The following is a 25,234-nucleotide window of genomic DNA, read 5'->3' as shown; positions in this document are numbered from 1 at the left end:
TTACCAATAGGAAGGAACTGTAGGGACAAGAGGTGGTTTCTATTTGTCTTTTTATAAGAGTTAGAGTGGGTTTTATTAACATGGATAGGCACCACGAGGCTCTAAACAGGTCTGTACCAAGTCAAACGTTTGCCTGTGTGTGCTGTCTGCCAGGAATGCCAACAGTTTTGCTTGTTTGTGTAATACTTGTCTTTTGCAAAACTGGCATTTACAGATTTGCAACTTAATCTTTTAGAATTCTTCCACTAATGCCTCAGAAGAAAAAGGCAAAAAGACCAAAAAGAGAACACGGAGACGCAGAACGAAAAATGAAGGGAAGAAGGAATCTGAAGATGATTGTTTCCGTTGTGGTGATGGAGGCCAACTGGTGCTGTGTGACAGGAAATCTTGTACTAAAGCTTATCATCTCTCCTGTCTTGGTTTGGTGAAACGTCCTTTTGGTGAGTCACCTCCCTGTTAAGCTTGTGTGAATAAGTAACTCGCAGGTACCCTGTTAATTGCACAGGAACCTTCTTACAAGTGTCTTTTTTGAAAACATTCTTTTTGGATGGTGGGAACTTCACTCATGAGTAGTGTAGGAGCTCTTCCTCAACGTGGAGGCACGATGATGGCCTTTCTCCTGCTTCCCTGTTAAAATCAACCTTTGGTTTTATGAATGTAGGCAATTGCGCCTATTGGGTGATGTACGTACTCAGTGTGGCTCTGTCACAGGAAAGTTGATTATATCTCAGAAATGCTTATCAAGCCAGTTGAGTTCAAGCCAGAAGAATACCAGCAGCATCTGGAATAAAACGAGTAGGAAAACTTTAAGGGCAGTAGACATCAGGTTGCAATTCCAGATACTACTGGAGGTACCCGGTTCTGCAGGCAAAGCCTGTTATCCCAGAAACAAGTAAAAGGATGACTGCTAAAATGTGCTGGGACAAGAATTTCTGTAGATGAAGCACATTGGCCAACCCTGAGCAAAACCTGCAACAGATAGGCGAGCGTTGTAATGGTAGGCAGCAGATGACTAGATGTTGAGTATTCTACCAGCTTGCAAATTCTGTAAAATGCTGTGGAATAAAGCCTGAATAATTTCTTCTATCTGGAGTTCACTGCTGCATTTAAATGAAAGGATGTCGAGTCCATTATTTATTGTTGTCAGTTGAGCTTTGGAATTATGATTTAGCATTTTTATTTTTGAGATTAGCCACAGTAATCCTGTCTCATCTAGCTTTGAAAGAAGTCGTGCATTGTTTAGATGCTAAAACACAAAACTTCTATAAAAGACCATGACATTTTTTTACTCCCTAGTAATTTGTTCTTTGGTTTTGGTCACAGGAAAGTGGGAGTGTCCTTGGCACCACTGTGATGTTTGTGGCAAACCTTCTGTTTCTTTCTGCCACTTCTGCCCAAATTCTTTCTGCAAGGAACACCAAGACGGGACAGTACTAAATTCCACGTTGAATGGACAGTTATGCTGCTCTGAACATGTTCTTGGGGTGGATTCTGTTGAAACTCAGAAGACTGAGAAACCCCGCAAAAAACTGAACAAGTTGAAGCCTAAGAGAAAGCAGAGGAACAGATGGATGAGAGCTGAATGCAAATAGTCATGGACTGCAGTTTCTACTGCCAACACTATCTTGTAGATAAGTTGTGAATATGACCAGGGAAGGACACAATTTTACATATATTCTGTAAAGGTTACGTGGGGGGGATTTTTTTTGTTTTGTTTTATTTTTTTTTTTATAAATCCACTGAGCCAACCACAGCAGTCTTCTGCTGCTTCTGCACTGATAACGAACTGCATAGTTCAGAAAATTTCAGGACAAACCAAACTTATTACTCAGCATTACAGTTACACTTGAATTGTTACGAATGTAAAAGGTTCCCTCCAATATTCTTTCAGATTGGAGGTAGGTTAAAAGCAAACCAGGTAGGCGTAAACATAGGTTTTAAGATAGTATTTGTCAACCAACAGATGTTTAAAATAGTATATCCTTGAAAGAAGTTATTAGCTTGAGTCCTTTTAAGTAAGAAATAGCTTGGTCCGTGGTCCCAATGAGATTTGCTTGCCTTGTGTGTTTTAGAGCAAGTGCTTGAATGCCATTCACGATCCAGGTGCGTATCTCGCTGTCACCACACACAAAACAATTTGTTTGTGCTCCTATAAAACTGCTCTCCAATGATTCCTAAACAACCTTTTTTTTTTAAATATCCTTCCACCAAGAAATATAGTGCATGGTGGGAAAGGCACACCCTGTACACCCTGTACCAGAGAGTGGAAATTTTACATCGTAAGAGATTTTTTTCTATACTGTTTTTTCCTGTATTTCATTCCAGCAAAACTTGACTTGATCTTGCAGAGCTGTACAAGTCTGGATTTAAAGGGATATCGTCTTGCATTCTAGGCCCAATACTCTGTGATTTTTGTGTCTTAATAGAAACAAATCATAGAAAACCTATTATCTGGAAAAAAAAGTTTTTTCCTTAATGTCGAGTAAAATGCAGAGGCAAACATTTCTTTGGAATGCTTGAACTCTAAGCATTGCAACTTCGTGCAATGAAAAAAATGCCCAACAAGGAACAAAAGAGAAAATCATGAATGAAACCCTGAAACAGAAGGTGCAACTTGACTAGCTACTGAAGTCCAAAAACTAAGTTATCAAAACAACTAATTAAAAGTGAAGTAGATTTTTGATGAACCATGTAAGGAAAAATTATGGTGTGAAATTTAGCCCAATTCTGTTCGTTTTTTATGCAGTTTATGTAAAACTGGCTACTTGACTTGGCAGACTGTTTGAAATCATGCCTTCCTTTTTTTAGGAGCTCTGCTCTTGACTATCTTATCGCCACTGTGTTTTATCAGCAAAGCTGTTTTGAACACTTTGCTCCCAGTAGGTTCTCACAGTGCGGTGAGATGAATACACAAGATTTAGTTTTAATGGAAATAATGGTAGAACTAGGAAAAAATGGTAGAGAAAAATGTCTTTACCTGTTTTCTTCCCAGTGCATGTCATTGGTGTGTGATTAGGCAGCGTTACAAGTAAGTTTTGACTTGTGCCATTGTTACCTAGCCTATGTAAACACAATGTGCGCCTTCATGTCCATTTAGGATTTGTGTATGTTCTAGCTTAGTTTGCCTTTACTAGTGCAGAAACTCTGTGTAGCCCTTTTGAAATTGAAGCCTTGCTATATCTTAAAAGTGTATGTTTCCTTCCAAACGTATTTTTTCAGGATTTGACTGCAGATTTAGTTGAAATTAACTGAAATCCCCATTTGTTCCCAACACTTAAAACTTTGGTTTTATTAGGAGATATTAACTGAAACAGGTTTTAAATGTAGCTTTGCCCTGTCCTGAACTCTTTTAATTTCTATTTTGTAACCAAACAACTGCTTTGTTCTTTTAATCCATTGTATAAACACTGTTGGAAGATGTTGTTTTTTATTTTCCCCAAGTAATTATGAAAAAAAATAGCACAGTTCGAAGTAGGGGGAAAGTGTTAAATATTTGTATTCTAGAACTGGTATACCAAGCCTTGCACTCAAGGAAGAAAATGAAGATTTCTTAATTGAGTTTGAGGAGAAACTTTTCCTCTACTATAGATATTTGTAATACTGAGACTGAAGCATAGGCCTGTGCTTAAAATCAAAACCAAAAAAATTGTGTAATGTACATTGCTATTGCTTTTTGAGGGGAGGAAAGTGAAATCAGGTAGTAAAGTAGAAAGATTTTCCTCATCACTTTTAAACAAAATGAAGGAATTTTATGTCATTGGGACCATTATTTGTTTGAATACTATACCATGTAAGGAAGGCTTTATAAGAATACCTTTAAATAAGTTATTATAAAATCTTACCTTTACATTCCACTGCTTTTATAATTTGTTAAATTGTTAGTCGTTTTATTGCTTTTTCTCTTCATACATAGGTATAACAGCTCTGGCACCCTGGAACAGTTATGCCCAAAGTCCTAATAGGCAGATACCCACTTCCAGAAGCCATCAGCTTCATTGATCAGTTATTGATTGGCACTGTTGCAGAAAAACCATCAGTTTTCAGATCGGTCGCGGAGCCTACAACTCCCCGCCTTCCTTGCAGGTGGGGTCACAAGCACATTTAGTACGGCAGGATGCAGTACAGCCACCCATTTTGTATCTGTCTGTGGGTAAATAAAGACGTCAGTGTTCAAAGCAATCGCTCTCAGCACTCCTTCGTAATGATAAATTTACACAAACAGATCTTAGCGAGTGGCTGTTTGACTTTCTGCTTCCTTCTACCTCTTCTCTACTCTTTGTTACTGAGCTCCTCGGGCCAATGAAGGCTTGCATCGCAGACAAAAAGACTCCAGACTAGAGGTTTGCTTTTGAGTTGCTAGGACTTTGTTCCTTCTGCTGATTACATACTTTGGAGATTGATCTTTAACAGAAACGTGGACCATGTTCTTCCTTAATAAGTACTGACCCTGCGAGCTCAGCTCGGTCACTCAGAAGGTGATCTGGGAGAATTTTAGCGTCTGATTCAGGAAGGGTGTTTTTTAATGAAGGCTTCTATACCTTACTCTGCAGCACTGGGAAATGAGACTGAAGTATTGTTTTAAAAAGATGGCAAAAGAAAAGTTGTTTCACTATTTTCTTTCTCCCACTGTTCAAATACAATCTTGGAAAAATTGAGCTTTCTCATGATGCAACTCAATGCTTCTTAGCATCAACAGCTTAAAGATTTTCTGTTATAAATTCATCTAAATAACGTCTAAGTATGGCATATTATGTGGCATTAAATTATGTAATTTGTGTCTCACCCATAGAAATAGAAAGATGTCTTTCCTTTTCCAGCAGACTTGTCCAAGCTGGTACATAATAGGCAAATTCAAAATTTGTTGTTCCTTCATCACGTGAGCAAGCATGGAAACAATTTTCTTTTGAATATGTTAGATGAATTTGCTTACAGTCTAGGAAGAATAATCAGATTAAATGTCTGTTTTGTTCTGTAGCTTTGTGTTCATGGTCAATTTTTAGGGGCTTTTTTATTTGAATTACTTTGAGAAGCAGAATACCTTGAGAGACACATTAATGCAATTTTTCCACATTGTTGAGTCACATTATTCCATGTCTGACTGCTTGAGAAACTTCAGTGTCTTATTAAATATTAAAATTTATTCCTAGTTATTTAAGAGGTTGCTAATTCTTTTTCTTGGGAAAAAAAATCGCAGCTTTAAAAAAAAATGTGTTAATTATTTTTTAATCAAATACATGATCTGCAGGTATGGCTTGGCAGTGAGCGAACTGGATGTTGTTCTTTCTTAGTGAGAAGTTGCACTCCAGGATTTCCTAAGAGACTCACTGGAAATAACACTTAAAGCTTATGTGGAACTGGTGGTGATTGTGCTTTGACTTGTTTCCACGGCATTGCTTATCACATAAATATTGACACTTTTTGCAGTCCAGTTTTTCCTGTTAGGGTGCTGTTTTCTGTTGCTTCTAATTTTGCAGACTTGCACCATCTCGAGCTGCAGTCAGGCACTCCCACCAGGGCTGGGCTCAGCTGGCTGTCACTGCTGCTGCTCCTGTTGGGCCAGGTTTGAATTCAACCGCGTTTTTCCTTTTCAGCCAGATTTTAGTTTGGGTCTTACCCCATCCCTGAGCTCTCCAGGGACATCCCCCTACTCTCTGGAGGACAGAAGAGGGTTGCAGGCATCATTCCTGCAGCCCCTGTGGACTGCAGCACGTGAGCCATGAGGAGGAGACCCCACCCTGTCCCCTGTGGGCTGGGGCCGCTGCTGGCATTTCTTAGAGCTGGGGAAGCCCTAAGGGACAGCAGCTTTCAAGCAGGTAGCTGGGGGTGAGGAGGAGAGGGGGAGAAGGGACTAAAGAGTGAAGACAGGAGGTAACCAACAGTAACCATTTCTCTCTTCAGTGAGAAATGGGGCTTGGGAGCAGGTGGACAAAAAACGAGGTTGAGGGATGGTTCTAGGGCAGAAGGGGGCTGGGGCAATCCTCAGGGGAAGGATAACGAAGTGGGACAGGATTGAGCTTGGTGTGTGGTTTAGAGATACTGTCCCTGCTGCTGCTGATCCAGGTGACGGGGCTACTGCCTGCATTCCTGCCACCCACAAAGAATGACACCTCTCTTCCAGTTCATTTACTCATCTGACATAGCCAAAAGAGAGCAGAGAAGTGATTTTTTTTTCTTTTCCTTTTTATTAAAAAGCACAGTAACCTCCCCTGGGGTGAGGAGAATGAGTAGGGGAGGGCAGCAGCCACTTAACCCCCCGCCAGCTGCGTTCCTTCAGCTGACTGCTGCTGCCTAAGCCCAGGGAAAAGACTGAAGTGAGAAGTAACACCTGCTGCCACCTCCACGCACACTCGTTTCAAAGCCTAGCTCTTTTAATAGTAAGTACTGCTTTCACGGGGGCTCTCAGAGCTAATGAAGCACGGCTTTGTGCACGTGTCACAGCTGGTTGGTCCGTGCAGGGTTTTGCAGTGCACCTGGTCCGTGAATGAATCTCACTCTAGAAGAAGAGAGGCCCCACTGATGACCCCATTACAGCTGATGGGCGTGCCTGCCTGCCTGCTGGGCTGCTGAGATCAAACGGCAACGAGGACAAGGTGCAGAACGCAAAACGTAATGAGAAAGAACATAATAGGGAAAATACAGCAGTTTTAAAAAGAGGTAGCCAGCCACACAGACACCGACAAGGTTTTAAATTGTTGCTGTGAAATATAAATCACATCTCTGTAGCCAGCTGGAATTGTCACCTGAGCTGGCTGTACAGGAGAAGGTTTTGTGTCAGGAGCTGCACCCCAAAGGACTTCGTGCAGTTTCATGTCTTACCTGTGTGGCTTGGCTAAGAAAGAAAATTCCTGCCAGGTTTGCCCAAAGTTTGTCTTTGCTTCTGTAGGATGAGGCACTGTGTTAGAGACTGCAGCAGGAAACACAAGGGATGTATTTGTCTAGGAATCAGCCATTAGCTCAGTTGCATGTGTTTTCCCACAGCTGAGAGGAAGGGGAAAGCTTTGGGATCCTTTTCCTTATTTTACCCTTGCTTAAAGTAATGGTAAAGCATTGAGAATAGTAAGTAAGTAAATACATGTGCACGTTCTTTAAAGGAATACATTCATCTTAGGTCCTGCTTAGGTGGAAACACTTGTGCTGTGGAGACCTTGATAACTGGAGCAGTCAAGTCTTTGCCCAAGTTGTTGAGCTGACTGCTGAAAGAAGGAGTTTGGCTTTTCTCTCTCTAAAGAAAAGGAGACTTTATCTGTAAGTGAAGCCCAGAATTAAAGGGGGAGACTTGTGCTGTTCAGCCTGTTTTCAAACATCACTTGGCTGAATTGATTAGCACAAGTAGTCACAGCTGAAAATTGTTTTGAATTGTATTTTTCTGCACTTATTTTGGTTATGTAGAAATGGGTTGGTGATTGTTAAACATTTTCACATATGCAGACACGTGCCTGCCGTTAGCAATTCCTCTGCTACCAGCCAGCATACACGGGCTCTGTGTGCTCCATCACGCCGTACGTTGCGTGCCACTCCGATTTCCTGGGCAGCAGCAGGGACTTCAATGAGTTCTTGCTAGATTCGTGCCTTCTTTTCAGTATTATCACAAAAATGGTAAAGATTCCACCTGGAACATAAGGAACGATGGTTGATTTTCAGATGAGAATGGAGAAGTGTCAGGTGAGGTTTGTTCTAGTGCTTTTTGACTGCTGTATTATCTTACAGGAATGAAGTTTTTTCTCCTCCTACGCTTGCGCACAAAAAAGAGTTGGCCAGCTGTAACAGCTCAGCTTTGGAGTTTCAGCTTTACCCTGAAAGCCACAGAAAATGGCAGCGGGTTTTAATGAAATCACTGTTACTTGTTTTTCTGTTCCTCATTACTCTCTGCTCTGTGGCACTGTCATTACCCACCTGGCATCTTATCAATGCAGACTTGTTGCATTTGTGCCACCCCTCTGAAAGACCTTGTTGAGAGATGCATTTGCTCTGTGCAGTGCTCATAATGAAGCACAAGAAGTAACTGACCTAGATTAACTTTGAGTCTAGACCGAGATCAGGACTGTCAGAAAAAATTACTTTTAGGTTGGGCATAGACACGGAAATAATTGGCAAATATCAAGTACTGTGACATTTTTTTGTTTGTTTCTGGCATAAGCATAATCAAGGAAAAGTGATCTTAACAGCAGAGCACAAATCTGTCGCAGTGATGCAATATGTCCAGACAAATACATCCAAATTTAGGTTGTGTGAGCAGACAGTCTCACTGCAAACAACTGATCTGTTAGCCCAGCCGTGAAATGCTCGCGGGTTCCGGCGTGGGCTGTTTTCTTTTGCCCCTTTTCTTAGCAAACACTTTGCCATGCAGGACTTGAGTAAGGAATGTTGTTCTGTGACCCCCTCAGCCTCGTTTGTCAGAAACGCCGGTTAATTGGACGTTGTTCCTGCATGGGCAGGCTTTTCATATGCTTCATTTTAATCTACTTTTTCTAATTAATACTTGCTTCAGATGGCATCTGTCTGGGCAGATTTTTGGACTGTAGCCTGGCACAGCGGAATCCAGGCTCCCGAGGTGCGGGAGCTGTCGCGTGGCTCCAAGTCCCAGCCGAGAGGGACCCTCGTCCACTCCTCCTGGGGAGGAGCCCTGTAGCTCCTCCGGCCTCTGCTGCCCTTTTCACAGCCTCACGGGATAGCCAAGACCTCTGGGGCCTTCTGCTCTGAGCCCTGCCCCAGCAGGGCCACCCCAAGCAGGGGGCCCAGCCCCATGTCCAGGCAGCTCCTGGAGATCCCCAAAGAGCCCCCACAGCCTCTGCCCAGTGTAAAGTGATTTTCTCCTCCTCATATTCATCTGCCAAGAGAGGACTTTGACGGGAGCAGCTAATGCTGCTTTGGTGTTGAAGCTCTGCTCTCTTTTGTTCCTAGCAGGGAGCGATGCACCTGCTTGATCTCTCCTCTGCCTTTTAACAGCAGTGAGCCACACGGGGGGACGCGTGTTCAGAAGGCACGGAACAGTGGGGTTCAAGCACAGAAACTCAGGGGTAGGTGGCTTTAATGCCTTAGATTACCCAGAGGAGATAAAAACACTGTGGCAAAAAAGCTGGTAGAGGAAGTGGCATTTAACATGGGATTTCTTTTCATGTCCCTGCACACCGATCAGCCTCAGCTTGAACACCCCTCTTCCAGCTTGCTCTGCTGATCCTTTCACAGTCAGTAACAGCTGCTCAGTTTGCATCATAAAGTTTGGGGGAAAGTTTAATCAGAGGTAACAAGTCATTTAGAACTACACAACTCTTATTGTTCCTTTGCTAAGGTTACAAATGCCTACTCATCGTTGTGGGATGCACATTGGGTTGTGGGATGCCCTCTAATGAGCTAAGTGCAGCAGGTGCCTGTTTTCCATGCCACTGCCTGCTTCCCCCAGTCACTGCACTGAATGGGTGGTCTTTGACTGGAAAAATACCACTGGGGCAGAGGGGATGCTTTTAGGAAACCTGAAGTCCCATGCATGGGAGGAAATCACCCGTTTTCCTACCTTTGGGCAGCCAAGATATTCCTGTTTTGGAGGCTGTACACAGACAGAGCTGCTTCCCAAGGACAACAAACGTTCATTATCCCACGAGCTGTAATATTCAGCACTACCCCTCCTTACTAAGGGAGAAAGGACTCGTGTTTGCATAGAGAGCAGCACTTGAAAGTGAGAAGTTGTGTGGGGTGAGAAGCACATGTTAAAGGGTGGTTCATGCATTTAAACCACACTCAGCCTGTTCACCATGTGACTGCAGTCTGGTTCCAGCATAGACTTCATATTTGTGACACCATAGGTCACTGTGCTGTAAAGATACAGGGAAATTAAGGAATATGGGGCAGTGGGATGGCTTTGAGCTCCGCGGCCACTTTTGATAGCAACAGAAGGCACGCCAGGTCGCTGCTTCCTTTTAAAGGGGCGAGCAACCAGAAGGACCTTTAGTAGAAACCCAGATTTCAGGAACTGTAACATACACCACCCAGAGCCTACTGCTGGCACAACCCGAGGCTGGAGAAGATGATGCTCACCTGCTGAGAGAAGGGCCAGAAGGACGATGGCCAGCGGCGCCAGCTGGCAGGAGCTGCCCACCTTGTAGAGGAAGGCCTCCATGCAGTACTGCGGCTCCGTGCTGCCCGCGGGGCAGAAGGCATCAGGGGGGCACTTGGTTGGTTTCACGTCCGGGCTCTAATCGAGAGAAAAAGCAAGTTCTCAGCAGCAGCCAACGGGGAAGGCAGCAGCAGTGTAAGCATCGCCTCTGCTCCATAATGAGAGCTTCTGGGCCTGGGGCACACTGTGAAAATCTGCTTTATAAGGTACTCACTGCCTTGCTGGCTCAGGAGAGAGATTAGAAGTGACTCAAGCCCCCACATGAAGCCCTTGGTGGACACAAACTGGGGCAGAGAGGCAGAACTAGCAGCCAGCCACCTGAAACTGCAGCATCGCCAGCATCAGGTGCTGGTGGTGCTGCTGCTTCTCCTTTCCTCACCCTCAGGAGCCGAGGTGGAGCCACCTGTGTGCTCGCCCAGCAGGTAACTGCACCCCTCTGTGTGTGTGGGCTGGGGGCTGTGCAGAAACCGAGGGGGTTAGGGGACAGACAGTGCTGCGAACAGCTGGGAGACACCAACACCACCCCAAATCATATTAAAGGTGAGTGTGAAGGGGTGGCGCACGTTAGCACTAGAGGAAAACAACCCAAAAATGAACCTGCTGTCATTCAGTTCGGCCTGCCAGGTCCTGTGGTGTTACTTAGAGCAGGGTGAAGGGAGAAGGTGTCATTATCCAGCCAGTCCACAGGCCAAACAGCCCAGTTAATGGATACCCCATCCCCTGACAGCCCACCGAGGCCGGGCAGCTCCAAGGGTGGCACAAAGCCAGGCTCCCGGTGTCATAATTGCAAGCAGCTCCCTCTGTCAGGGCTCTGTCTGTATTTAAGGAAAGGAAATAGGCTCAGCTAAAAATGGCGTTAATTAAAAGTGCATTAGCTCGTCACGGGACGTTTGTATTTGTTAAGCCAGGCTGCCAAAGCAGCCCGAGGAGACTCACCGGGCAGTAGTGGTTCTCTGGGCACAGGTCACAGCTCTCCTGGCCCTGCTGCAATTGGTATTCTCCTGGCTCGCAGGGCTTGCACGCGGTGTCACCGGGACCTTTGAACATACCTAAGTAGCAAACAAGCACAAAATTAAGATCTGGGACTAGACCCTGGGGCCTTTGCAAATTGCATATGGATGAGTTCGCTTTCAAAGCCACAAGGAGAAAGAGCACGAAATACTTGATGTGCATGACAAAAGCTGAGCCTGGACTTTGGTCCTTGCTGGGTGGCAAAGGGGCAGGAAAAGGAGAATAAGTGCAAGGAAAGGGACCAAATGACATCTGGCTTCAGATGTGGAAGCAGTGTGTTTGAGGAGTACAGTGGGAGCTGGGTTCAGTGCTGAGCTGCGGCTTTAAAGCAGAGGGAAGGTTGGAGCTGGAGGTCAGCAGCATTTCATCCCCTCTAATTTGGGATTCAAACACCTTTTCCAGCTGCTCAAAACTTGCCAAGCAAAGTTTAACACACAGCTCAGTTTCCGAAGCTCTGAGGGAGTGACAGGTCAGGAAAGTCACGGGTCTCAGAGCGATTAATGCTGCTTTGCATGGTTAAAGCGTGTGTGACTGCAGCATCCCTGGTGCTCCCTCCATGGTGCAGGCTGGTGGCAGTGCTCTGCAGCCCAGCATTAACCACAGGAGCAGGAAGATCTGGCACAGCACATCCTGGCACACTAGCAAGGGCCAAAAAGAGACCCTCCCAGCATCTTTCCATCGGTGCAGCAGCAGAATTTTGCTCCACAGACATCAGCCGGGGCACTCAGGATGGCAGGGAGCGATGCCCTTTGGGTCAAAAGACAAAAGTTTGGGGAAGAAATCCTCCCTTCTGCTGCTGAAATCACACATACCCTGCTTCCTTGCACTGCCCAAAGCCGTGCAATGCACTGAAATTGTTGTGACCTGTGAGTGCAGCCCCCCAATGCTACCCACCTGCCCGGCACGGCGCGCACGCCTCGGCTGCCTCGCGCAGAGCCTCGTGCCCACCGGGACAGGCCAGACACATCGAGCAGCTGGAGGTGCTGGGGAGAGGAGCAGAGCAAGACAACACCATATGACCAGCACGCTTTGAGACTGAGCCGACCCGCTGACGCCTGCTTTTATATCAGCTCACAGCCAGGGGCTGAATTCTCCGCTGTCTACCAGCTTTTGCCATCCTGTAGGCAGCTGTGGTGTCTCTCCCCCGTGTGGTTTCCCCCCTATGTCTAAGGGTCAGGCACATGATGGCATTTCTGGCTTCTCCTTGGTTGCTTGTTTGCATGAAACAAGTCAGAACTCAGTGTCCCAGCTGTTGCTGCTCCCTAGCAAACTCGTGTGGAGCTGCTCGATGGGTGCTGAAGGGATTTAGGAGCAACAGACCCACCACGTAGCCACATAAGCCCCAGAGTCCATTCCTATGGCAATTTACTCAAAGTTCAGCCAAGATCTGCTGCAGCACATGGGACAAGTGAGCACGAGGTGACACAGGCTCATCTGCTTTGGCTACAAAGCCTGCAGCCAGCTAATCCCAGGACACACAAGCCAACAGCCCACTTTTTCTTCACTCTGGGGTTACCCAGCTGTCAGGATGCTCCCCCCATCACACAACCCCTCTCTCACCACAGCTCAGCACCAGCTGGGAGCCACGGTTACACCCCTCTGGCCATCATGTTGGCTCTCATAGCTCAGTGGCTGCTACCAGATATGCCATCCCATCCTGTCCCCAAGGTCACGCAGGGATTTCTTACTTGCAAAACGATCCTGGCAGGCAAGGCAGACAAACAGCTGCATTTTGCTGGGAGCTAAAATAACCTGGAAGAGAAAAAAAAGGAGCAAGTTGTCAGGATCTTTCCTCCACCATCCCTGTCCCCACACTGTCAGACAGTTGCTCATCTTCATTTTACACACAAAGAAATGAGGCACTGGCACAAGCTGCCCAGAGAAGCTGTGGATGCCCCATCCCTGGCAGTGCTCAAGGCCAGGCTGGATGGGATTTGGGCAGCCTGGGCTGCTGGGAGGTGTCCCTGACCGTGGCAGGGGGAAAGAATTAGATGATCTTTAAGGTCCCTTCCAACCCAAACCATTCTGTGATTCTATGAAATGGACTCCCTCCAGCATGGCAGGGAAGAGGAGAGGAGGCATAGAAAGAAGTACCACGGACTACAGACAAGCAAGAGGAAAGAAAAACTTCCTTCCACTCTCTGCAAGGAAAATGCATCTTTTTAAACCGATAACTGCATAGCATGGGGGCCACGTTCCTGGAGTCCTCCTGTGGTCTAGCACGCTGAACAAATTTGCCAAGTGAAGGCAGTGACATGCTGCACCATTGTCACCAGTGACAGTCTCCAACTGCTGCCTAAAACGCTTTTTGCCTCCCAAACTCCCCAAACGATAGCCAAGATTGAGGTGTGAGCTGAGAAGTTCTGAGCACGGCTTTTCAAGAGACCACTTGTGCGTGTAGAAGGAGCTCTTAATTTGGATACAGAATAGCTGCTGCGCTGCATGTGTTAATTAGGCTTTTGCATAAGTAAATGCTGGCCCCTTCTGAACGTGTTGTCACGCTGTCTGCGAACACGCTGTACCAGGCTCATGTTGCATACGTCCAGGTACAAAAAGAAGCTTGCTGAAAACCCAGCTCGCGATGTCTGGGAGGTAAGGGGAGTGTTACACTTAATATTCAGACTGCAGGAGGCAGCCTAACAAAACAAAACAACAACAAAAAAACAAAACCACAATGTTTTAGACTATTTTTTGTTGTTGTAAGTAAGAGAAATGCTTTCCTTTCTTGACCCCCCTCACCCCTTTATGCTATAACCAAATTTCATAAAATTTATTTCCTGGCTTTCAGGAATAGGCTTTCCTTGCGGTATTAGTATTAGCTAGTTGCAAACAGGAACATGACTTGGTCTGAGACCTGTTTTTTTTTTCTTTTTAATAAAACATCAATAACAGTAAGAGAGGAGAGCTGCTATTCTATTTTTGGCCTGAACAAAATAACCTGTTTATTCTCCAGTGCTTTTAAGTTACCTGGTAATTGCATCTGGCCCCACAAAAGAGCCTTTCCCAGTCTGATGCGAGCTCATCTGGGCTGAATACGAACCAAACCCAAACTTTACCTTTCTGGCACGCTCTGCAGGCTGCGGCCCCGGACTCGTTCGCGTAATGGCCGGGTGGGCAGGGCGAGCACGCGGTGCTCCTCGTGGTGCTGGGGGGAACAGAGCAGAGATTAGGGTGATTTTCACTCATCGGGGGTCCTCCATGCTTAAGATAGTGGAATATAGCTCTTTTTCTCCACTAACAAGTCTAAAAGCAGGGAAATTTAAATGAGGGAGTTCAGGCAGAAAAATAACAACCTGAAATTGTCTGAATGGTAAGGGGCCAGTGATAAAAAATAACTATTATTAACACTAGCTGTATGGAAATACATACGAGCTATAGGGAAAGGTTCCAATTCTGAGTTCTGGGCCTTAAAATATAGATTTTAGACAGGTTTAAAATAAAACAGGGTTTAGAGTCAGGCTCACATCCACACTCTAGGAAGGTTGGTCTGCATTGGGAAGGTGCTCGATGGTGTTCAGCTCCCATAGTCTGAATTAAGAGGAGCTGCTCCACTGCTGAGAGGTCACAGAGTCGAAAAGGGAGCTCAGCCGCAGGCACTGGTGTGTGGGAGTCCTGACCTTAAACAACAGGGACTGTGGGAACGGGGATGTAACGCGTCAGGCCTCTGGGAGGATGGGAAAGAAAATGGAAAGGCAGAGAAGGAGGAAATCTGGTGCATGCATTACAGAGCCAAATCCCCAACAATGAGCATGTGGGCTTAAGAATTTGTTAACACATGCAGGGATGATTTGGAGGAAAACAAGGACACGCTCTTTAATCCCTTTGGAAACCCCAGGGCTGAGCAAGATTTGTGGAGGAAAAAAAGAAAGCAAATACTTGGCTTAAACCAAGCCAACACAGGGCTCTGCATCAGCTGGAGCTGCTCATGGCCCGGGGGCAGTGGGAGAAGTCCCAGTACCACAAAAACTGGAAGCAATGCCACTGGGGCTGCCATGGCTCTTTCTCCCTGCTCCCTCCTTTCAGCCTTTTTCCTCCTTTCCAAAGGCCTGGGACAGAACCGCTCCCTGCAGGCCACCTGGAGCCCCGAGGGGCTAGAAGTGGCCACAGGCCAGGCCGCAGCAGAGGGCCAGGCACCAGGCCTGTTATGAGATCCCTTGGAGGAAGGGAAACGTAGTGTGAGGAAGGAGTTGTGCAAAATGCAGGAACGAAGCTGTTTGCTTGAGGCACCCAGGAGAAAAGCACCACGTCCATGCTGAAGATCCCCCCACCTCAGTCCCAAACGCTGTCCCTAATTCATGGCAGATCTCCGTTCCCCCTATAACACGTCTGAAACATGAGGGGCCACCAGAGAGCTGGACACCGAGAAGCCCTCAGCACAAGCACAACACCACCAGAGGCTCCTGGCGAGAAAGATTTAGCAGCACTGAGCAGGTCCCCTGGGAAAAAAAAAAACTGGGAGCACTTTCCCATAGCCCATGGGAAGAGTTCTGTGAGACTGGGAAGGGTTTTGAGGGAGAAGGTCCCTGCTCTGTGCCACCAGCCACCTCCACCACCCTGGGTCACCTACTTGGCGTAGTGTCCCCGCGGACACGGCAGGCACTGCTGCTGTCCCCACGCGGGCTGGTAGTGCCCCACTGGGCAGGGAGTGCAGGCACCAGGGTCCGTGCACGAGCCTCCTGTGCAGCACGAGCAACTCCAGGCATCTGAAAGGGACAGAGATGGGGGAACAGGGCTGTGAGACTGAACTTCAGCCCCTGGGCTGGTCAGCATGGGGCACAGCAATGAATGGAGATCCAGGTCCTCCAGCAAGACTATCTTAAGGGGTGGAAAATGATGATATTAATGCTAGTGATGGTGCTGTGCTCCATTAGCGAGCGGGAGAACAGCCATAAGACAATGGGCTCAATTCTGTCAACATGGACTTCTGGTGAGAAGACCAAGACTGCTTTTTCCTCTTTCAGTTTGAGGGGAGAAGAGGGTTTTCCTTACTTTCCACCACCACACAAAAAGAAAAAAACACACTTCTTTTGATTCCTTAGCAAATTTACATTTGCAGGAAGCAGAACTGAAGCAGAAAACCCCAAGAGCAGAGAATCTGCCATAAGTAGAACCAGCTTTTCTTTGAGCACAGGCAAGGCAGTATTCCCACCAGACATAAGCTCCAGCAGTCTTTGCTCCACAAAACAGATCTGAGCTACGCAGAACAATCGTGGGATTTGCTGTAATGGCACACATCAGATCCACCGTCCCACTTCTTGCAGCAACCAGCCCTTGGCACTGCAGGGACAAAGCATGGGCAAGACAAGGTCCTGCAGTAACACATCCAGCACACAAGGGTGGTGGGAATTGCCTCCTGTCCTCTGCAGGTTTACCCTAGAGCATCAGCTCTGCTCATGCCTCTCTTGGAAAGAGCCCAGCAGCAGGGGAAGTGCATGGCTTGCATTTTATTTTTTTGTTTTGGTTTGGTTTTTGGGTGGGGACATTGAAAAAACAAATACTTTGCAACATGCAAAGAGCTTCTGAATAAAGTAAACTCTTCACTGCAACAGAGGTTGCCTGGGTGGTTTCTCAAGCCCAAGGGAAAAGGCTGGTTCTGTAGCAGGGATTCATTCCCATTCAACCACTAGAGAGTTTGAGACTTTGAGAAAAGTTTGAGACTTTTCCTGTCTTTGGCCCTCTATGTCAAAAAAAAACATCCTCCTTCTGGTAAATGAGGTTGCACTTGTGTTACACTTCGTGGTTGCAATCCCACCACTTCTCCATCCTGCTGGGGAAACCTCAGGAAGACCAACAGCACAAGGCAGCCACGTCCACGCCTTTCACTTCAGAAGGATGCAACAAATTCACTCGCATGTCTGCTCCCCATCCAAGCCCCCAACACCATGTGCTGCTCTCACCTCCCCCGACCTCTCAACTTTCCCACCTCGCATGGAAGAGCTGGGGCAAGCACAAACTCTTACCATCATTGGGAAACGTCCCTGGGGAGCAAGGGGCACACGCTGTCACGTTCACTCTGCTGCAGTTGGAGGGCACAGCGGTGGTGAGGGACGGAGCTGTTGGTGGATCCCCAGGAGACGTGGTGACATCTGGAGGGGTGGCCGAGGCACCGGTGGATGCGGCTGTGGGTGCGTGAGAGGTGGTCGTGATCCCAGGGATGGTCGCAGTCACCGGCAGGGTGGTGGGCAGAGCTGGAGCAAATGTGTTTGTGCTGGGGTCTGCCGATGGCACAGCTGTGGCCGTGCCGAGGTCTGCGGTGGTGGCCACCCCCCCAGCAGCTGGGGGTGTGGAGGCAGAGGTCGTGGTGGCACTGGGAGGCAGTGGGGTTGATGCAATCGGGGCTGGGGTAGTGGTCAGCTGGCCTAAAGCAATACCTAAGAACAGGAAAAAACATCATTACTGGTCAGATTACTGCTCTCCAATTAATGTAGGCGTCCCATTAGGTTTTTAACAACTGCTTAACCCACAGGTCCCTGTTTGATGTCTAGAAACTGCCTTATTCTATGTTCCATTACAGAGCAATATAGAAACATCACTGGCACACGAGAGACTTATCAAGGACATGCATTAGAGTCCTAGAACCATGTAGGCTGGAAAAGACCCGTAAGATCATCCAAGCTCCATGCTGAGGAGCTCTGACACTCCTAGATAAGGGGCTGTGAGAATTGCCCGAAACATTTGGTTTTGCTAGGGGCAGCCACTGAAGGCAGCTCACCCTGAGATCCCACAGCAATCTGATTTAAGATGCTTGTCAAGTTGCTGCCTGTTTCATCCCATCTTGGTTAAAGGGATCAAGAAAAAAAAAAGTCACGGGTTTGGGATTTCTTTTAAGCTGTTCTGGAGATGCATCCAGCAACCCAAAGGGAACCTGCCCGTGGGCAGAGACTTGATTTGATTCCCAAATCCCTCCCCTGTAAGAGCAGTGGTGGCTTCTTAGCCAAAAAGCCATCATCTTCAGAGAACTGGGGTATTACTGCCGTTCAAGTTGTTTGCTGTAATCCATAATAGACTGAACTCGTATCTGCTGATGACAGCAATCTCTCAGCACATGACCATGGGAGATGGATGTTTTCCAGTCTCAGAACGGAGGAAAAGCCCATCGAGCTAAACAAAAGAGAAGGAGCAGGTCGGTTTTCATTTAGCAGCGCCGTACTAAGCAAACAAAGCAAAACAAAACCAGCCCATTCATGCCACCACAGCACTCACATCAGCTTGGGTCGGGAATTCAGGGCAGGGATTTCCTCCATCAAATAACTGCAGCTTCTGAAAACATGCAGCTTTGTACGGCATCAGTCTGCAGCTATGGCTGCCCGTTGCTTTTTTTCCTCTCACCTGCCCTCTTATGGCAAAGTGCTAATGTGTGGTATAAGCAGTTCAAGGGCGCACACACACCCCTTCAATTCTTTTAATAAGACTCGTTAGTTACTGGAAGCCAGAGGTTCACAGATACGCCCAGCTACTCTCTTGGAGGCAGCTGGGAAAAAAACAAGTAGCTCTGAAAGTAAAGGATTTGTTAAATTGCCAGGAATAGCGATTATAAGAAGGCATCAAACTCAGCAGGCAATTAAGCTGTTTCTGGAGTGCGTCACCTAAGAGCTGTAAGTTACGTCAGGTTTTATTTCAGGACCAAACGGGTGACTCAGGGCCCAGCAGCGCGTTCCCAGAACTGTCACTCCCCATCACACAAGGTTTGGGCTCCTCCAGCCACCACGGCGAGGGGCTGCCAAAATCAGGTGGCCTCCAAGGGGAAAGCAAAAGGACTATTTTAAGAAGCTGCTTTAGGAGGGTGATGGAGACTAGAGAATGCAGCTGACACCCAACGGCAAGATACAGGTGAGGGATGAGAGCTTGGAGCCACACCATGTGGTGGTTGTGGACACACGGGTCACTGCAAGGTCCTTCCCAAGCCAGCTCTTTGAGCTTTCCTCAAGCCTTTGATTTCACACTCTTTGGGCCATGTCTGCCCACATGATGCTGGGCACCGCGGGTACTGGTGCTTAGTGCTGCCCCAGCATAAAAAGCAGCACGCAGATGAAGCTGGCTAGCTGCACCACTTAGGTTTCTATGGCAAAAAGAGGTCAGTGAATAAAAGAGTCCTTATGAAGCTGTGATCACAAGGAAACAACCTCTTCAACGTGCTCCCTCCTAAGCGTATACTGACCGCTTTGTACTCAGCGTTTCAGAAGACCCAGTCTTTCTACAAGTCCTGAGAAAGGCAGCAGATGAACACCCAGCTGTCTGGGCCACTGCCCACGTTTTCTGGCTCTATCTCCCAAAACAGAACCACTGAATTTAACAGTGATGTGTTTTTTTTTTTTTTTCATACTTGTTTGTCCAAGATCAACATCCAAGAGACACCAGCACTGGTCTATGCAGCTCTTGGCCATGCTTTGACCAGAGACAGGCGATTCCCCTCCCCTGCCTTAGGGGCTGAAGTCAGTCTGCTTCTCTTTTCTCCTGCCTGGCAGCGAGCCCAAATCTTCATTAAGCTAATCTCAAAGTAAACACTAGAAGCAGTTTGAGGGCACCATAAAGTCCTCCCAGGAAAAGCTCTCAGAAGGACCACGATGTGATCTCCTGCACAGCAACCTGTCCCAAACGTTCATCTGCCAGAGACTGCAGTGGATTTCGGTACTTTGGATTGCACACAGCTAACCCACGTCTGGTTTTGTTGTTTAAAAGCAAGGTATTTTAGTTGAATATTACTTTCTCATAAGCTTTCACTGTTTGGTTGGTTCTGCTGTTAAGTGGTGGCACTGTTAAGATGGATTATTTTAGTGAAAGTTGTCCTTTCATAATGTGTTACTAGAATAATCACTAAATAATATTAAATAATTAATAATCATTCCAAAACATCAGTAGCCATCAGTGGCCAGCACTTCATAAAGCTGTTTAAACAACTTTTGGAAGAAAAAAAAAAGTAGTGATGCTGGAAAAAAAAAATAGTTTTGAGCATTTAGACAAAAAAAAAAAAAAAAAGCTAAATGTTTGGTTTTACCAATTACAGCATCACAGGTATGAAAAAAGCAATACTCAACTGACCTGCTCAGCTCTCCAAACAGTTTTCTCTCCACACTTACAGTGTCCACAGGTTTACAGCAGGAATCAGGGATTCTGCTTTCTATAGACAATTTTTTTTAACACATTGAATCAACAAAAGTACCTCCAGAGACACGTGAGGGATGTCTTTTTGTGACAACTTGGCATGGTGTTTTATTCAAAAAAACCTCAAGGATGTCACGGAAGGGAAGTTACTGAACCCTTGATGGCAGAGCTAACCCTTCCTGATTTATAGCACATGCAACCCCGCTGATCTGCAGGCACATGGGCACTGGCTGAGAACTCACAAAATGCAGAAATAGGATGGACGGCCCCTTAGTTTTTCTTCCCAGCCTTGCACAACAGCACTGCCTGCTATTTGGGAGGAACCAGTCCTTCAAGCCACACGCAACCAAGCACCAGTGGTTATCTACGTGACTATAACACTACTTTGGTGAATTAAACAGTTGAATAACAGGCTTTTGAAACGGTGAGTTTCCCCGATTTAATTTCAAGAGAAGGGCTGCCAGGGGGTCAGATGGGAAGGAGCCAAGGAGCTCTGTGAAGCACAAACCGTTCTGGCAGAGCTGGCGGGTCCCTGCCCCAACAAGGCAGGTGGCCATGGACCCCCACCAGCCCCTGACCACTGGTGGACTGCAGGAAGGGGAAGGTCGCAGGGCAGCACCATACCCTAAGAAGTTTCCAAGTTTCACGTGGCCAGACATGCCCTGAAAGAAACCTGGTCTGAAGCCCCAAGCGCAACAAGTTTTGGAGATCCCACGCTGCCAAAATATCAGTTATAAGAACGCGGTTATTTGATAGCAAAGCAGTGCAGGAGGAGGAGGGCAAGGAATGTGGCTGACAAAGGCACAACTACAAAAATATTCAGGCTCTTAAGGAGCCAAAAACACCTCATGAAAGTGAACATGCCGGGGCATCCTGTTCCTCTGGGTTTAAGGTAAGGCCGTGCAAAGGCCACTTGTGCAAGTCCTCAATTTGCAGACCAACTAGACCCCCCCCCCCCACCTTTTTTTTTCTTTAAAAAGCACATTTTTATATTTATGCTTTCAGCCCTGTGCATTTTTAACACTGCTTCCAGCACCTCCCTCCCTCTGCCCACCCTTCAGTGGCAAAGCCCAGCGGTGGCACAGTGTCACCGTGTGTCACCCAGCCCCAGCAGGCCTCACCTGTCAGACACGCCGTGGCCAAGCTCCAGAGCAGAGGCGAGGGCCAGGCACCCATTTTTCCCCCGAGGAATGAGGGAGCTGGCCGAGAGGCAGGCCCAGCAGCTTATCTCCCACAGCTAACTGCTTATCCCGCCCCGGGTCCGTGCCCAGCACCGTCAGCTGATGCTGATCATGCGGCTCGGGCAGATCGGCCTCCCCCCAACAAAGGGGGGGTTTAATATTCGGGGACAGCAGCAGCAGGGCTTGCCGAGGCGCTGCTGGCCTCCTCCAGGTGAGATGCAAACTGAAAGTTGAGCAGAGCTGCAGGCCTTCCCCTCTTCTCGTGGGGTGCAGAAACTCAGCGGGCTAAGGGAAGAGGAACAGGCAGAGCTGTGCCTGGCGGCTGGCCAGGCCCCCGTGATCTCCCTCAAGCGAAATGATTTCATTTTTAGACACCTAGGGTTTCCTGCAAGAAGAAAATCAGCCTGGGAAGAACCCCCCAGTTCAAAGCAGCTCCCATTTCAACTGAGACGAGCTGTGCCACAACCAAAGCCCTGCCCTGGTGAGCTCAGCACTCGCCCCCCAATGTGACGGGCCAGGTTGTTGCTGTCAGGATCAAAGCCAGCAATCCTGATGATGGGTTTGGGGTGAGGCCCCATCCCATCTCCTGTGTGTGTACCAGCAGCTATTCTGCTCACTGTTTGTGCCTCATTTACAGCCACAGAGACTTGGCTGAAGGAGGCACAACCTGCGTGATTTGGGCCATTAGGCCGTGGCAGCCCCCCAGAGCAAAGCACAAGCTGAGCTTTGTGAGCTCTGACACAAACCCCAAGCACTCCTCACCAGGGCCCGGGTGGGTTTGTCACACACAGCCCACAGTGCATGTGCTGGGTGTTCTCCCACCTTGTGCAGGCTGGGAGGTTGTGAGAGGGAAGTGTTGGAGGTGGTTGTTGTTGGTGTAGTCCCGCTGCACAGAGGGACTTCAGTGGTACCCAGAGCTCCTGACAGGGTCTGTAACCAGGGATAGGACCAAAGGGAACAGCCTCAAGTTGTGTCAGTGGAGGTTCATGTTGGAAATGAGGAGACATTTCTGCTCAGAAAGAGCAGTCAGGCGTTGGAAGGGGTTGCTCTCACCCACAAACCCTTCCCATGCTCCTCAACAAAGCCCCGAGCATAGCAGGAGGGGAGGCAGGCCGCTTCCCGCAGTTGCTTCAATCACCAGACAAGTTTAAAACATTCTTCAGGCAGGGGCTGGTGCAACTTCAGGGCAAGGAAGTACAAATTGGTTGGAAGTACAAATTTATAAACTTCTGGCCTGCCCTGGCTGGTCTCAACTGAGACAAAATGCCTCTGCTGGTTGGTTTGCAGGGGATAAATAAAGAACAGCACTGTGGCTGATCAAAAGCAAGGCCCGAGGCTGGCGCAGGGCCCTCTTCTGATCAGTTCAGCTGCTCTTCCAGAGGTGGTGAACCTCGTGTCCCCAAACGCACCAGGTACTACCCTCACCCTGGGGTTTTCAAGGCTTTGCCTGCTCCTCACAGTGGTGGCATTCCTCCAGGAGCAGGGCCTGCTGCTCAAACACACCAGCAGTTTGTACCCACTGCCACCCATCACCAAATGACCGCAAATCCCTTTGGTGTTAGATATCCAAGTGACTTATTTGTTTGCAGGCTGCTTGTTTATTAAATAAGAAACCCTGAGCAGGGAGAGCATCTCTCAAACATCAGTGAAGTGTGGCAACACATTCCTGCTTTGCACCCTGTCACTGAGCCTTGGGTACCTTGGGGACATCCTGCCACATCTATTGCCTGGGAAACAGCAAGATAATCAGATAAGGGGCTACGAAGTGCAAGCTGGCTTCAGATATGTGCTTTTTTGGAAAACTGGTTTTCTTCACCCTTGTGGGCATTTTACAGTCATACTACACTGTGGCTGCATACAGAGATGGTACCTTCTGGCCAGTGCTTCCTCTTCCAGAGGGGAAAAAGCGCTTGGAAGTTCCTGACACCCACAGGGAACTCTATGCCTGTCTGCTGGATTGGGAAGCAACTGGGAATCCAGAACCCCCCTTCAGATACAGGGTTCTTCCAGGCCCAGGTATACAATTCAACTCTCATACAACAGCACAGGAACTCAGAGCTTTTCAGGTCAATGACCCATCAAAAGTCTGTGATTCAGCAATATAAATATGATTTATCCTCTGAAAGCTCTCCAGTAACTTACCTGCAAGATTGTTATGAGCATAGGCAGTGGATGAGCTTCCCAAGGAGCACAGCCTTTGCTCAAGGAGCACGACCAGACTCCTCGGCAGTTCTAGGCAGACCGTGACCTTGACGAGCAGAAAGGCAGCCACCAGGAATTTCCTTCAGTTCAGGGGGAGGGAAGCAGTTCTGCCATGTGCTGCTCATGGACCTTAACACCTACCTTGTGCCTAGAGGAGGGCCAGGACACTTCTATGCTGGTAGGAAAGAAAAGCAAGGCAAAACCACCAACACATCCCAAGGCACGCACACAAGTGCTTTTTGTGCTCTAACACAGATTAAAACCTGTGCCTGACCGAATGGCCACATGATGGCACCACAGCTTTGAAGAGTGAAGACATCACCACGTTTCCGTCAAGACTAAAAGCATCCTAACCACAAAACAGCAGCGTGATCTTTTTAAGCTGCACCAGCAGAAACCTTCATAATCTGTTGTGCAGATGGAAGAACAAAACCCACAGAAGAGAGGCTGGAGGAATCCAAGTAATGGGTTATTACAATCAAATACCTCAAAACTCTTCCTTTAAAAATATTTATCTTCTGGATTTAGAGGGAATTAGAAACAGTGACAATAGCCAGGAGAAAGGTATGCTACAGCAGCAGATCCGAGTTTATCCAAGCAAACGCATGACAGTACAAAAACTGAATTCAGCAGTACTGCTCCCAAACACTAAATATTTTCTTCAATTAGCTCCCATCAGTTAAAAATGGGGTCTTCAAAAATGATGTGTAGGACTCCAGAATGGACCAGTGTCAGTCTCCTCTGTACAGTCAGTGTTAAGGATGCAGGTTAAATGTACTTAGTGCTCTGGGTTAAAAAAAAATAAAAATAAAATAAAATACATTGGTCAGCTGCTCTACAGCAGAATCTACAGAAAAAAAAATGATTTAATGAAATAAATGGAAGTCTCCCAGTAAAAAGGGAGAAAGTGCAGTTATCTGAAGCGATTTCCAAGCAGCTCTCAAGGATCAGATACAGCTGAGACACCAATGGCATTACCACGTCACGAAGGATCGATCACTCAACAGCAACTGAAGACTCTCCGGCACATTGCCCACGTTTTTGTGGGTCTCATGGGGATTCAAACCCTGAACATTCAACATGAAGATGTCAGATGTCTCCTGCAATAACTCCTAGGGCATGTCCATCACCTGTCTCCTCCATGAAAAACAGCACAAATAAATACCAGGAAGAAGCAAATAGCGAATGCTACTCAGAAACCAAGCTCTTAAAGGCAGTTGGAGGAATCTTCCCAGGTCTGGTATGATGTGGGTATCCTGAAACACAGCAGGTTCTGAAAACAGTTACCTCTTCTGCTTTGGAACCATCACAAGTTTTGTTTATTGTCTTATTTTTCCTTTCCTGCTCTCAGGACATGTAGATGCACTCAGATGTGCATGGAAATGTGAGAGGAGAATATAAACCATGTCAGAGCTCAATCAGAAGCTGTCAGGAATACTGGACAGCTTTAGGACAGTATCTGAGTCATTAGTCCAGGTCTTAAAACCACAAGACTTGGTATTAGAACGGAATCCTAGACGTTTTAAAAAAGCCAACTACTTGGCTAAGCCAGCTATGCTTTCCAAAATGTCTAGTGACACAGATGACTGAAAATAGATGGGTCTCATTCTGAATAGGCCATTCTCAG

General features: G+C 47.2%; 2 protein-coding genes across 13 annotated transcripts in view; one reads left to right on the top strand and one right to left on the bottom strand.

Annotated features, from left to right (window-relative positions):
- NSD2 (nuclear receptor binding SET domain protein 2) overlaps positions 1–5,155 on the top strand; it is a 106,494-nt gene extending 101,339 nt beyond the window's left edge. For all 10 annotated transcript variants that reach the window (XM_027455680.3, XM_027455677.3, XM_027455672.3 and 7 more), the window contains 2 exons: positions 236–440; positions 1,324–5,155. In XM_027455680.3, the coding sequence (XP_027311481.3) occupies positions 236–440; positions 1,324–1,592 (474 nt within the window). In that variant the 3' untranslated portion in view covers positions 1,593–5,155. The remainder of the gene's footprint in view (positions 1–235; positions 441–1,323) is intronic.
- On the bottom strand, positions 5,061–21,706 carry LOC101793086 (uncharacterized). Of its 3 annotated transcripts, none has more exons than XM_072037842.1 (10): positions 21,346–21,706; positions 18,135–18,223; positions 17,083–17,493; positions 15,690–15,825; positions 14,179–14,267; positions 12,811–12,874; positions 12,017–12,105; positions 11,048–11,160; positions 10,033–10,189; positions 5,061–7,609 (listed from the first exon to the last, which is right to left on the bottom strand). In XM_072037842.1, exons 2-10 carry the CDS (start codon positions 18,217–18,219, stop codon positions 7,458–7,460), a joined length of 1,296 nt encoding a protein of 431 aa, XP_071893943.1. In that variant the 5' UTR covers positions 18,220–18,223; positions 21,346–21,706; the 3' UTR covers positions 5,061–7,457. The 3 variants fall into 3 exon arrangements, with proteins under 3 accessions (XP_071893943.1, XP_071893942.1, XP_038034678.1); XM_072037841.1 differs by lacking the exon at positions 21,346–21,706 and adding an exon at positions 18,326–18,472; XM_038178750.2 differs by lacking the exon at positions 18,135–18,223 and having other exon boundaries at positions 21,346–21,700.
- Between the last annotated feature and the right edge of the window lie 3,528 nt (positions 21,707–25,234).

Source organism: Anas platyrhynchos, chromosome 4 (genome assembly GCF_047663525.1).
Source record: "Anas platyrhynchos isolate ZD024472 breed Pekin duck chromosome 4, IASCAAS_PekinDuck_T2T, whole genome shotgun sequence".
In the NCBI taxonomy this organism is placed as follows: Eukaryota; Metazoa; Chordata; class Aves; order Anseriformes; family Anatidae; genus Anas; species Anas platyrhynchos.
This window is presented reverse-complemented; position numbering and strand designations above follow the sequence as displayed.